The sequence below is a fragment of the Microplitis demolitor genome, chromosome 4, assembly GCF_026212275.2.
Source record: "Microplitis demolitor isolate Queensland-Clemson2020A chromosome 4, iyMicDemo2.1a, whole genome shotgun sequence".
Lineage (NCBI taxonomy): Eukaryota > Metazoa > Arthropoda > Insecta > Hymenoptera > Braconidae > Microplitis > Microplitis demolitor.
The window spans coordinates 10,109,135-10,123,593 of NC_068548.1; the positions used below are offsets into that span (position 1 = coordinate 10,109,135).

The 14,459-nt window shown below is 30.2% G+C and overlaps 1 protein-coding gene across 1 annotated transcript in view; it reads left to right on the plus strand.

Moving 5' to 3' along the window:
- The window catches only part of LOC103576994 (probable ATP-dependent RNA helicase DDX20), a 143,739-nt gene extending 129,487 nt beyond the window's left edge, over window positions 1-14,252 (plus strand). Inside the window, exon 6 of the mRNA XM_014440128.2 lies at window positions 13,843-14,252. Within this exon, the coding sequence (XP_014295614.1) occupies window positions 13,843-13,930 (88 nt within the window). The 3' untranslated portion in view covers window positions 13,931-14,252. The remainder of the gene's footprint in view (window positions 1-13,842) is intronic.
- The last annotated feature ends 207 nt before the right edge of the window (window positions 14,253-14,459 follow it).

The following is a 14,459-nucleotide window of genomic DNA, read 5'->3' on the forward strand; positions in this document are numbered from 1 at the left end:
CTTTTATCGGTTTTTTTATTGCAAAATTCCGACTCGATATCGTAGACATTAATTGGTAAATTATTTAATTTTTCAAATTTGGGGATATCATTTAAAATGATTGGAAATTTTATACCTTCATATTTTAATATTGAGCTAAAGTGAGGATAAGATGTTTTTCTTACAGGATGACTATTAGTAGCAGGATGTAATGCTGCAACAACGCTCCATAAAAAACAGTGTTCATCAAAATTTTGAATATTTAATACTGCTTTTTTTGCTTATATGTCCTTGGGTAGCTCCACAAACGTTGGATCTCCAGCTTGAAGAGGCGCATATCTTGACATTGTAATTATCAAACTGTGGACTTCAGTTAAGCTCCACCCAGAATCTTTTTGATTGAATTCCTCGACTTTTTTTAATAATTTATCGTTGACATGATCTTTGTACCATGTAGCAAGAGATGTTGCGGGTAAAATCTCTCGGCTCTTGGTGTTGAATGTCTTTGTTTCTTCAATGACATTTTCAGCTTCTACATTTCTGAATTTACAAATCAATTCAACATTTACTTTAAGTCCAGCAACATCTCTGAGCATATTCTCAACTTCTTCACTTATAAGGTCTTGAGCATCATCGAGAAAAGCACGAAGATCTGTATGAGCTTGATTTATCACACATCCTGATCTGATATTATTTGAGAATGCGTTTTCAAGATCTTGTCACTTGATGAGACGTCGGTTTGCACGCAAGTCACGACCAATTACTTCTCCACTCAATTGTGCAAATTGATCAGCATACCAGTATAAAAGTACAATATTTGCACGTACACTTCTTCTAACTTGAGCATTTATTTGCGGATCTAGCAAGATCTCATTGAAGTAATCAATTGTATCAGTGCACACTTAATAACACTTTAGACAATGTTCTTCAGCTAATGGCTGATCATGTAAATCATTAAATGATTTAATTATTGAATGTACTGGATGCTGAAGTGCCGCAATAAAATCGTTTTGTGCCGTTTTTCCAAAAGTTCACTTAAAATTATTTTTTTAAAAAGTTCATCACTAAAGTCACTATTTATATTTATACTTGAAATTGTTTATCACTAGTATTATTTATTAAGTAGTTTTTATATATAAACTAATTAGTTTAGTAAAAAATCACTAAGATTGTTCATTTAAAAATTTATCACTAAAACACTTGAATTATTTATATATTGTTCAAATAACCATTTAAATTGTTTATTAAAAGTTTATCACTGCACTAGTATTATATAAATTAATAAATTTTTAATAAATCACTATGATTGTTCATTTAAAAATTTATCACTCAAATTATTTATGTATTGTTCAAATAGTCATTAAAAAAATTGTTTATTAATTGTTTGTAGTTCTCAAAAGTACCAATATTATAAAATAAAATCACCAGAAACTTGAAAAAATTCCCTAGGAAATAACTAAGTACCAACCTTATAAAACAAAATCCCCTAAAATGTTGGCACAAAAATTCCTAGATTGTATCAACATAACCTAAGATCTAGGTGGCGTGACGATGAGATTGACGTCATCTATTACGCATTTAAAAATTTAACTAGATGAGCCATGATCTAAAAATAGAATCGAGCGAGTCATCATCTAAACATAACCATTCTACTGCGCAGTTAAAATAACAATAGAAAGTTTTTTTCTCGGAACTAGATGAGTCATCATCTAAAAATAAACAATCGACTACACAGTTAAAAATAGAATCAATTAAGAATATTCGCTGTTGCTAAAAAATAATGTTGTAAAATCTTGCAATTTCTGAGTAATGCATGATAATTTTTTTTAAGAATGAGCCACATATTCATTCAGTAACTTCAGGAAAACACAAGCGCGAAAGTTTCAAAATTAATTCAAAATGGCAGACATGGGCATAATATTTCATTCAAAATGGCGGAAGTAGACATAAAATGGCGGTCAAGAAGGCAAATGGCAGACTGAGCTCAAAACTACCAACTGTAAGGCCAACGCAAGCATTGATTTCTTCGAAAATTTCCGCTCAAAATATATACGAAACGCCACCTATAATAGCATGACCTCAAAATGACGGATAAGAATTCAAAATGACGGACATGGTCATAATATTTAATTCAAAATGGCGGATCAGAGCTCAAAATGGTGGATAAAAACTTTAAATGGCATCAACTAACGTCAAGAAGATGTCAAAATGGCGGACAAGAATTCAAAATGGCGGACTGAGCATTGATTTTTTCGAAAATTACCGCTCAGGATATATATGAGGCGCCATTTATAATAACATGAGCTCAAAATGATGGATAAGAGCTCAAAAATGAGCTCAGACCGTAAAAAGGCCCCAGATAAACACACAATTATGTCAATGAGCTTCATAATGATGTCAAAAAGGCCTCAGATAAGCACAAAATAATGTCAATTAGCGTCAAAATGATGTCACTTAGTCTCGAAATGATGTCAATTAGCATCATAATGATGTCAAAAAGGCCCTAGATAACCACACCAACGGTCGATACGCTATCATCAATCGATAACTTACCATCCATCGGTACAACAGATTATGCCCATCTTGTCCCTGGTGGCCCAGAATTCCCCCTGTCTATTTACTTGTATACACGGTGGTAAAATGAAACACATCCACCGCGGTGGATCCACGGTGTTCACACTTCCACGGTGTTTCCACCGTGATTCAAATCCGCGAGGGCAACGATATCTTTGGAACGAATCAACCGATTTGAACATACTTGATGGCAATCCAAAGGGCTAGCCAAAACTTAGACTTGATTAGATTTTGGGGTAGATTGGCCATGTAGTTTACGAGTTATATGAAGAATGAAAATTAAAAATATTTTTTGTTTTTGGTTTTTTGCGTATAACTTATAAACTACTTACCCGATTTTGTCTCAAAAAGTATTCAGTTCTAAGTTTTGTTGAGCTCTTTCGATTGCTACCAAGAACGTTCAAATCGGTTCATTCCATCCAAAGATATCGTCGGACAAAAATTATAATTTTTTAGTGAAGGTACGTTTTACCGGCCTAACAAATGTTTGAGCCCGAGGAGCTCAAAAATTTATAAGTAATAATGTTTCCGAGCTCCTTGAGCTCGAAAACAGCGGAAAGTTTTTGGGCTGGCCCGCAGGGTCAGGCAGTTTTCAGATTTTTTTGGTTAGAAGAATGACATGAATATTCCACGACTCATAATAAGAAGCATTAGAGAGTGTTTTACTATCGGGAAATTTTTTTTATCTTCTTTTGACAACTATTCCTGTTATTATTTTCTTATTAGTACACAGAACCGTCTCAAATCATGCAGCATTGTAGAGATAATGTAATAGAAATTATTTCTGCAATTTTAAAAAACTAACTTAGTACAATAGAAACGAGAAAATTATTAATACAGGTGCTAGGAAAAACGCATAATTGTGAAGAAATATCCGACAGCTTTATCATGGAGTTCCGACGATTTTAGTTGAAACTATTCGAGGAGTAACATTTAATAAAGTTTAATTCTATTAAATTCGTAATTTAAAAAACAATAAAGATAAATTAAGCCCATTATTTGATTGACAATTTGTGCAACCGTATATAAAAGCAAAGTGACCAGTCTGACATTTTAATTATTGTGCTTACTATACAATTTAAGTTTATAAGCTGCATTGCACATTTAATTTTATACAAAAACAGTAATATTATTATTACTGCAATACAACTCATGTGGAAATTGCGTTGATTAATACTCATAATGTATGGAAAATAATTTATTAACTAGTTTCATTAATTCCTTTCATAGATTCATAAATAATTGCTTTACACATTTTGATATATTATTTAAATATTATACTTATATACTATAACCTAAATAAATTATTTTTTATTTTAACTAATTATGTTTATAAAATAATTCGGAGGTCTATATTCTGAAAGCGACAGGTAATCAGATGTTTTATGCTATCAAAACTAAAATAGAAAACTATTATTTTTTTAATTTATAGTTTTGTAAATTGCAGATGAACTTTATAAAAGATACAAATTATTTTCATCTCAAATTCTTGCATAGTGTCTTTGGATTGTAAAGAAAATGGATAATTTGTTTTTGTATGATCCTAAATATTTTGGTAGCAAACTAATGTAATTTTTCAATCCTGTTGTAAAGTAGATTACTCTTTTTTCAATAGTCTCCGCATTAATAATTATATTCTTACCACTCTCATCAATAACTTCAAATATATGACTCAATGAAATGTTTGACGAATTGAAATGTAAGGGGATTGCTAATATTTTGCTGCTATAAATATAGCAAATATCATTTATAAGAAGGAATCCGTGGATTCTTACAATGTGTTTGGTGTTTAGTTGGACGACGGTATTATCACTTCTTTTCGGACGAGAATATAGTGTGCTACGAAGAACAATGTTATTATAGATGTATCTGTTAAAAATTTTAACATCCTGGTCACCATCAAAAATTCTCATAACTGTTTTTTTAAGTTCATCTTTTGGTATAACTCCTGTGCCTATAAGCATTACTCCATTGGTAGAAGATGTGACATTTTTTAATTGCTTTACTTTAAATAGATTTATTCAATAATCGCGGCATACAATAGAATCAGTAGTGCTATAATGATTGCATTGAACAATTTTCTTTTTCAAGAAAGCATTAGCTATTTGATAAGTTACACCATTAGCTGCATTAATACAGAGCTTAATAGGAAACATCATACTTTGAAAAGGAAAAGTCGAACTTGCCCAAAGTGGCCCACTTTTCCGAACCGATTCTCCTAGATGTAGCAATGAGTGTAAGTTAAAAGTCATAGCACTAACACCATACAATATCTGACAATCACGGACAAATTGCAATAGATTAATTTCACATATTAATATATCTTTTTTAGTTACATTATCACTTATGAGTGTGTATATGTTAGAAACAAGTAAAACGTATGATTCGAGACAATTATAATTTAAAATGTCAACCAAGCATGGTATGCTATAAAATAGCAACCACGATTCCCATTCAGACGCTTTCCACTTTGCAGCGTCTTTTATTGCCCTTATCAGTCTATGAATTTCTTGCGGTCGCTTAATTTTCAACTGACGTTCGATGATTTGTTTTTGTTTTTGAGGCATTAAATAATAAGTAGTCTCTGGTTTAGTCCATAAATGCTTCGTTACACCTAATAAGATACCGTGCATATAATACAATGGAAAACCCCAGACACAATCAAAATGCTTCAATCTTTGTATTTCAGAACGGCCTTTCACACCCTTGACTGGTTTGTTTAATTCATCTATATCTTTTACATCTTTATAATGGCTTTCCTTTGTTCTTAAAGGTTGGTCTCGTTGGGTTATTGGATACCTCATTGCTGAATTATCCTAAACTCCGTATACATAGCACCAACTACAACCTGAGTATTCATTAAATTGCAACCAATTCTGAATAACAGGTCTAGCTACAGAATCCACACATAACAAAAGACAATAAAACTTTAAATTTATATTTTTTCCTGTCGTGTCCGTAATATTTACACCTCTATCCATAATAATTTCAGCTTGATGAAGGAATTTTGTAATGTAAGTTTTTATAAACTCTGGAGATGGCTCTTTAGCAGTCATACAGAGTCTACCAAGAATTAAATGCCGAAATCGTATTGATGGTGATAATTCATTCAAATGCAGCTGAATTGGCCATAAACTGTTTTTCGAACTTTTAAAAGGTGGTGCACCATCTATATTAACATTGTAAGTTAATGCACCTGATGACAACGCTTGTACTTACTCATACAACTGACCATCATATATATCACGGATTACACCATCGTTCAGACGTTCGCGTAGTTTGGCTATAGTACTCATTAAATTTTCTTTAATATCTCTATCTCTAAATATAAGTTTGAATTGATATTTTAAATTTACAATCATAAATTGATTCGGACTTTGGGAAGAAAGGTAATAGATTCTATGACAATGACTGCATTTAACTTCATGATTTTTGATTTTTTCTGATAATGTTTTTGTAACTAAAATTTGATGACATTTCTCCGTTTCACAATAAAAATTCAATTCAATTTTATTTCTAGGCGGATTACATGCTTTAGCTCGTGAATAGTGAGAAATATTCCAAGATTGAAAAGTAGGGCCGACTAGAGTTTTAATTAGATCTAATAGATCATCTTGATCTTTTCTTGTCAAGTTTTTTGTAACTGAATATGCGAGAACCGTGAGTGAAACGTCAGATACAGTGAGTTCAGATTGTGGAAACATCACTTGATTGCCGTGCATTTCATTTGGATCGAAATCTTGTGAGCTTGTACTAGATAAATCATCATTTTCATCTGTTGACTGATAGTATTCTGGAAGTAGATAGTTTTCTTGGTATTCATCATGATTATTTCCATAGTACTGGTTTGATACACCGGAAAAAATTTCATTTTAAATACTTTCAAATGAATGATCGCATGAAGCTTCTTCTGATAAGTTTTCTACTGTTACTGTTTTATCGGAATTGCAACATCTCTTACAAGTAGTTACTTCTTCATTAATGGATTCTTGAAGAGGTTGTTAAAAAACTGAATTGCTGGTTGCATATAAGTTTGCGATAGTAATATTATTGCTAGTAGATGCAGTCGCATTATCGGCATTCTTAGGAGCTTCAGATGATTTTTGCTCCTTGAGTTCAACATCAGAGATAGGCGTTGTATTCACTACACATAGAGTAAATAGTTTTATAATCATTTCTCACTTATTGAACGCTTGTAAATATAATTACCTAAATTTGAAAGTTTCAGCTCTTCAATTTTTTTTCTGCGTAATTGTGTTGATCTACTCACTCGAGCCGCATTATAAGTTGGTAATAGGTATTGTTTGTTTAATCTTCGAATTTTTGGAGTCGACATTGCGGGTCTGCGTTGTCAAAACAAGTTTGAAGTATATTAATAAAAAACTGATGAATCAAAAACTTAAAATATCAATTTGGCAAACTTAGGTAACAGTATTACTATTGCAAGTCAGCAATCACAAAATTCTGTAGTAGAATTACGAAAATGTCTAAATAAAAATTGTAATTTTTTCCTATGCTAATATAAGAGTTCTTACTTAATCAATATAAGAGTAATTCTTATGTAACATTTTTAAAATTCTTCGTATGACGTTAGATACAGAAAAAACTCCGATAGTTACAAATGAAAAAATTACGATGTTAACTTGGGGATTTTTACTACGTTAACAAAGTCAACAACATCTCATGTCTACTTTGTGACAATTTTCATGATGAAATTAAAATAATTTCATTGCACATCAAATTTTGAAAATGATTGCTTACTTTTTTTCTGCATACATCTAAATACTTTCATATAGAAGATCAAATGAAATTTTTAAGTATGAATGACCGTTTGCAAAGTAAAATGGACTATTAAAAGATGTTATGTCCAACTAGTAGCTTGTACTATAATATTGGACAAGGTATTATTATTATTTTCGGCCCTAGTCTTTCGACCAATAGACCGGGATTACACTGAGTAATTATCTGGAAGGTTTGGTTTGATATGAAAGATGTTGAATATACGAATTTAACTACTATATATTATACAATTGAAAATTTTGATGATGTGAATACAATAACTTGATATGAAAAGTATTAGGTGGCTAGTCAGCCGACTCTAATTTACAATAAAATGGTTACGATGAAATTCATTTTAAATACTACCCTGATTAAAAACTCCGATTGAATCTGATTGAAACTCAATCAAAATTCTATCAGTTCCAATCGGAAACGAATTTTCAATCAGAAATGTTCGGGAGCGTTTGAGGCCTCTGATTGAATTTCAATCAGATTCAATCGGAAAAAAATATTTTTTATTTTTTGATTGAATCAGAAAATAATAATTTTAATTTTCGATTAAATCCGATTGAAATATCTCAATCAGTTTCAATCAGATTCAATCGGAAAATAATAATATATTTCTCGATTTTATCCCGAGTGATCAATTTTTTATTTCTCTGTGTAGAATGTTCTAATTGATTTTAAACTATCTTCCTGATAAGCTAGATATATAGCTAAAGTCCTTAGTAAAAATGAAACGAGGAACTGGCGAGCGTCTTGCTAGCGTTGCTAGAATCAATGCTAACGGTAGATGACAAACGAGGCGGCCCTCATTTATTTTCAATAGGGGTGTGCGTATTATCTATGAGATATAAGTAGTTTAACATTAGACAGTGTAAAAATTGTAAGCTTAATATAGTATAAATCCTTTTTACTGTAGAATTTTTTACTAATTGTATCTTATAAACAGTGCACTTTAGCAATATCACCCTGTTCAGAAAATCTCATAGATTCTCATACATTCCCATAGAGATTTTATGAGAATGAATGAGTTCTATGAGAAGTGCTATATGGTTGTATAGGGCCTTATACATACAGCTATAAGAATCTTTCGGATTTTTTTAGCAGGCAACTATAATAAACAATTCCGTAGAGGACGAAATTTTCTAAAAAATGGGTGCTATGAATCTTTTTCGTACGATGAGCTGTTTTTTTTTCACTATTAACGAAATTATATGAAACAAGTGAAAAATAGACTTTCAGAGCAGATAGAATCGACATAAATCGAGTTAGAGCAATTTGTTTTATAGACTTTCAAATTCAACAAATTCTCTGTAAATTAAAACTGGTTTCAAAACGATAGCTTGAAATTTGGCTACGTTATAGCAATTAAAAAAAAATGTTATTCAATTAATATACTTTTTAAATGGAAAAATGTGATAATCGAGAGAAAGTACTTTAAATTTAATTTAAGAGCTGAAATTTTCAGGGAATTTTTTTCTCAATATAAACAACAAAATTTTCTTGTTTCGGCTAGGAAAAAAAAATTTCGTTTCAAACGAAGCGGATTCAATTAGAAAATAATAATTTATTTATCGTTTATTTTCCGATTGAATCCGATTAAATCCGACAGAAAATTTTCAATCAGTTTTAATCAGTTTCAATCAGAAAATAATAATTCATTTATCGAATATTTTCTGATTGAATTCGACAGACAATTTTCAATCAGTTTCAATCGGATTCAATCGGAAAATAACAATTCAGATAGTATTGATAATTATTAAAATTTGGGCAGATATGAATTTCATTTATCATTAATTCAGCAATTTTTGAAATATCCGAGTATAGAATTTTATCTGTCTTTCCAATTTAATCAATTTTATGAAAAGTTAAAACAAGCATTTTTCAGGATTATAGAAAAACTTTTTTTAAAAAACTGTATTGATTGAGTTTAAAACTATTACGAAAATAAAAGGAAACATCGATAAAAAATTATATATATATTAAGTTGGTTAAAAAAAGACATTTTTTTTTGGTATCCAAAATTTGAACGTCTACCTAAAAATAAAAATTTCGGTACCAATCCAAGCTCTTAATAATAATATCACGGTTTGCGTCAATCAATTTTTCTATTTTCTATTCAAATAACACGGGAAAAAACTTTTTTATTTCTTAGAATTTTCTAACTTACAAGCCAATCAACGAATTATTATGCACGATAGATATTTTTTTAGGATATTGAATGCTCTACAACATAAGTCTCATCATTTTTTGATAAATCTAACTGTTCAAAAGTTATTTGAGCTTAAAGTCAAATTTATAGAAAATTTTGAGATCTTCTTACTTTTCCGGCGAAACTATCAGTTTTATCAGAAAATCTCATAGAAACTTTTTTGTAGGTAATTTCATTTCTCAAAAATTATTATAAATAAAGTTTTTCAAAATTTCGCTTTTTTCTAGTTATTTCCTTTTAATGTGAAGCTCTTAAAAAACTAGTTTTCTGATTGATTTTTTATAAATTCTAAAATATATGTTTTTTTTTTTTTTGTATTTTAACTTATATTTTTTAAATAAATTTTTTTTTTGGGGTGTTTAACGCAAGGATTTTCGTATGCCCCAACTAATAGAAAAAAAAGTTGCTTGAACCAAGAGAAAAATTTCTTAGGAGAAAAGATATATGTAGAGGAGAGGAAATTCACCAGTCCTAGGCAATATCAGTGGGAGTAGTTCGGTGCTCGCGACTAGATAGCGCCTACCACTTGTGAAGTGTCCCTGGTAAGAAACGTAGTTCAGACGTATTATATTCCAGACTTCGAAGCAACTCTGACACGAGCACTCCTCTGTTCTTTGACAGAGTGACAAGTGCCATTTTTGGTGGTGATATAGAATATTCTATATTACTTCATAACATGAAATCTAATTGTTAATATAGATTCAACGTAGATTTTGATATATTTGATTTTTTAATTTTTTACCATTCAATAATATATAAAATTATTTTTTCCCGGGAATCGGTAATTTTTGATTAATTTACAATCGAAACCTTCCGGAAATATCTGACTAAATCCGATTGAAACTGATTGAAAATCAATCAGAAATTTCCGATTGACTTTTAATCAGTTACAATCGGATTCAATCGGAAACTTCCGAATGATTCCGATTGAAACTGATTAAAAGTCAATCGGAAATTTCTGATTAACTTTCAATCAGAATCATTCGGAAGTTTCCGATTGAATCCGATTGAAACTGATTGAACGTCAATCAGAAATTTCCGATTAAATCTGATAGGACGTTTTCAATCAGTTTCAATCGGAGTTTTTAATCAGGGTAGAGAGGACTATAGAATTTTGAATACAATACATTCTTTTATAATCTTTCCGTGTGTTGGAAGTGTTTCTATATTTTGGCATACATAAACTTAAAGATTACAGTACCTGAAGTTGTGGAGATTTGAGTATATTTCTGGTTTACACTGAGTTTACTGTATTATTCGCGATTACAATCGATTTCGGCGTTAACTTGATATTTCTAAACTGACTGACACAATATTTACTAAATACTACTAATATAATTAATAAAATAAAGTGTGAGGACACTAGTACAATTAAATAAAAATTAATAATAAAGTGTGGGCTGGCAATAGCCTTTCGAACAAGGTACTCGCTTACCACAGCGTTGGACCAGGTTCGATTCCGGCATGCACCAATGAATTTTATTTTCACAATACTATTTATGTGCTTTACATTGGCAGCCTCCTGGTGGTGAAATACCCACGATATTGTCGAGTGAGTGGAAGTGGCGCCGACTTCATTACAAAATGATGGCGGAACACAAAAACTCGATCGAATCTGCAGGGCCTCTATGACTAGGCTAGCAAGTGGGGCTTCTTATCAAAGAAGAATATCTGTATCGGCCGAGCATTGGTGGCGGCGGAGGCCCATAAACATTCGCAGAACCTCTAGCTTTGGTGTAAGCCAACGTGTCAAAGCAATAATAGACGGAGTCCTCCACCACCAACGTTGCCCTTGGATAACAGGCATCCTCCATTGTATGTGCCTTTTCTTACACAGTGGGCTTTGTAGGATGGACTATAATACACCCACATTAACTTCCCAGAAGACATAATTTCGGATGACGACCCCCCGATGACTGACCCAGGACTGAGAACTGAGACTAAACAAAACTGAAACTCTGTGACTCAAAAAAAAACTGCTACTGCAAAAAAACTGACTATTTTAGATTTTGCGGCCCTTTTTATGCGTTTTACCTTGTCCTATTTTGTCTATTGTTTGGGGGAAAACTGTGTCCAATCGGAGCACAATTCCTTTGGGTCCTTTCCCTTGCCCTAGGATTTTCCGTTAGGGAAGTGGTAAAGGTCCACCCCGATGCAGGCCTGTGTGTGGGAGCATACACACATACACCCACATGCACAATATTACATGTATAACAATATTTTAACTTATTTATAACTTTATATAGCAAAAATTTATATCTATTTTTATAAATTTCCCTTATGATACATTTACTTCAATTTATTTATATAAACTTTTATGTCTATCCTCGGAATTTTTATTTATTTAAATTCTATTAATTTATTTATTTAGTTTATATTTATTTGCATGAATTTTATTTATATAAATTTTATTAATTTACTTATTTATTTATATAAATTTTTATATCTATTCTCATAATTTCTTTACTTATGTAAATATTATTAGTTTATTTGTTTAATGGATAAATATTATTTATTTTAATATTATTTATTCAGATAATTCTTTTGTTAATTTTCTTCATGCAAAAATTATTTATTTGAATTACCTTTAAGTAAAATTTATTTTTCAGATTATTTATGTGAATGTTTTGTGTTAAAAGTCTTTTGTTTAAATTTATTTCATTTAAAATTATTCATTCGAATATTCTGGACAACGTGTCATTAATATCATTTTTTTCCTTGAATATCTATTTTAGGTTTACGTGGGCACCGAAATATTATTATCTACAAAAGTGCACTTACAAATGTAAGGCTTATAAGATTATCTACTTTGTTTATTTTATTTATTTAAAAATGAGTCATTGTTAAACCTTCAATTTTTCTTTTAAAATATTTTAAGTACACTTTTGTTGATAAATATTTTTTGTTAATTCCTAAAAAAAATTCATTCTCTTGTGACCCGAGGGTTCATTAAAAATGCATTTGGTTGTTTGTTCTAGTATTTTTACGTGCGTCAGAGCAAAACTAATTTACTAATTCTAAAACCTTTTTACAACTAAATTATTTCTTATCGCTCTAGAATTATTAAAGAAAAATAAAATTTGGTCGCCACGTAATTTTAATAAGAAAATAAAATTTAATATAAAAAATTCGGCACCTGAGCTGGACGTAACAAAGATATGTGTTTTAACAAAGTGCACAAATTATTAAGTTGAGAAACTAATATAAGTGAATTAAAATGAACACTTGTTCAAAGTAATCACAATAACTAAAAATTTTTATATATAATTTTCAATTTAACCCACAAGTACAGTATCTATTCCTTACAAAAATATTTTTTTCTATTCATTATCAAAATGAAAAATGAAAAACAACAATTTTTCATACTAAACGTAGTAAACACAAAAACAGATTCAGCTATAATTTGTATAAATAAATTCAGTTCTTTGAAGTCATTTGAATCATTGAAAAAAATTCATGATTTAAATAATTTAATCGATTCAAGATGTTTTTTTTCTATTTTTATTTCCAGACGTTAATGCTAGCTTGGTTTTTAAATTTACCTACCAAGTTAGTGTGAATATTTTAATTTGTATTTTAGTTTGCTTGTTATTTATCGCCGTCTATCGTTTATTCCTATTATCAAAATCTAATCAATTTTCATGAGCTTCGATTAATATCTCAGAATAATTATTAGGATGTTGCAAAAAAAATTAATATTTCTTCTTAACTCTTGAGTTTACAAATACTAGTTTCTATACATTTTTGAGCTCTTCAAACTAGAAAATAGTAATTTCGCACCTTCTACTTGGAAAATTTAAGCAATAATCAGTCACGAAAACAAATAATAATGTAGTTCAAAGTTAAATAAACGGATTATAAAATCGATTGAAAAACATTAAAATTTTATTCTTGCTTAAAATCCAGCAACCAAAAATTCAAAGTAATTGAATTACCGCCAATAATGCTTATAGCGTATTCAATTTCTCCTCAACAACAGGAACTATGTCGACTGAAGGTTTCTCACTGTCTTTCTTTTTCAATTGCTTATCAGGGTCCTCAAACTCGCTTAATTCAGAACTAGTTATACAGTACTGGGCCGGTGGAACGGTTACTCTGCCTCTATTAGAAATGCTTGTACGCATGTCAGCTTCTGAATCTAAACAATAATAATAAAAATGATATAAAGAGTAACAAAGATACTTACGTAATTTTAAGCTGAGAAAAAAAGTGCATTTCTCTAACTAAAAGAATAAGAGCCTCCTTTATTACGTCGTTGTCATATAAGACTTGATATTTCTTGTTTTTAATTACAGGAGGACGATACTGAGGTATGCGTTAAGTACGCACAATTTCGAATTTACCTTTTTCAGCAACGAGCTTTATGTACGCAAACATCAGTAATCCCAAATTTTTTCTAGAATACAAATTACATACAATGAGAATGTTCTGCTTATAAAATAAAAATACCACGATTTTTTTATGTGCTCGTAGTACAATAAAAAGTCTTTCAGTGAACAGAAATTTATGAATCGGAATCATATCGGAAGTCAACAGGAGGTTTAGAGTTTCTAATCTGACTAGATCAGAATTTTCAAACAGAGTGCTTAACAGAATAAATTATGTATAATCAACAAAGTTAAACATTAAAAAATTATCTAAATTCAAAGTGACTTAAGATTTTTATAAGTAATAATGAATAGTAAGTTATCAAACAACTACTGAGTAAAATTAGTTAATCATTGAAATATGCATAATGAATAAATAAATTACAGTATCAACTTATAAAGAGAAAACTAATTATGTTTTATCCTCGAGCAAAATCTAAACATACCATTGTTTTTTTGTTGTGTCTACGTATGCTTATTGGAAAAATCAGCTTAAATTTTAAAATAGGAAATGACGATTTATGATATTTTAATGACACTTGATA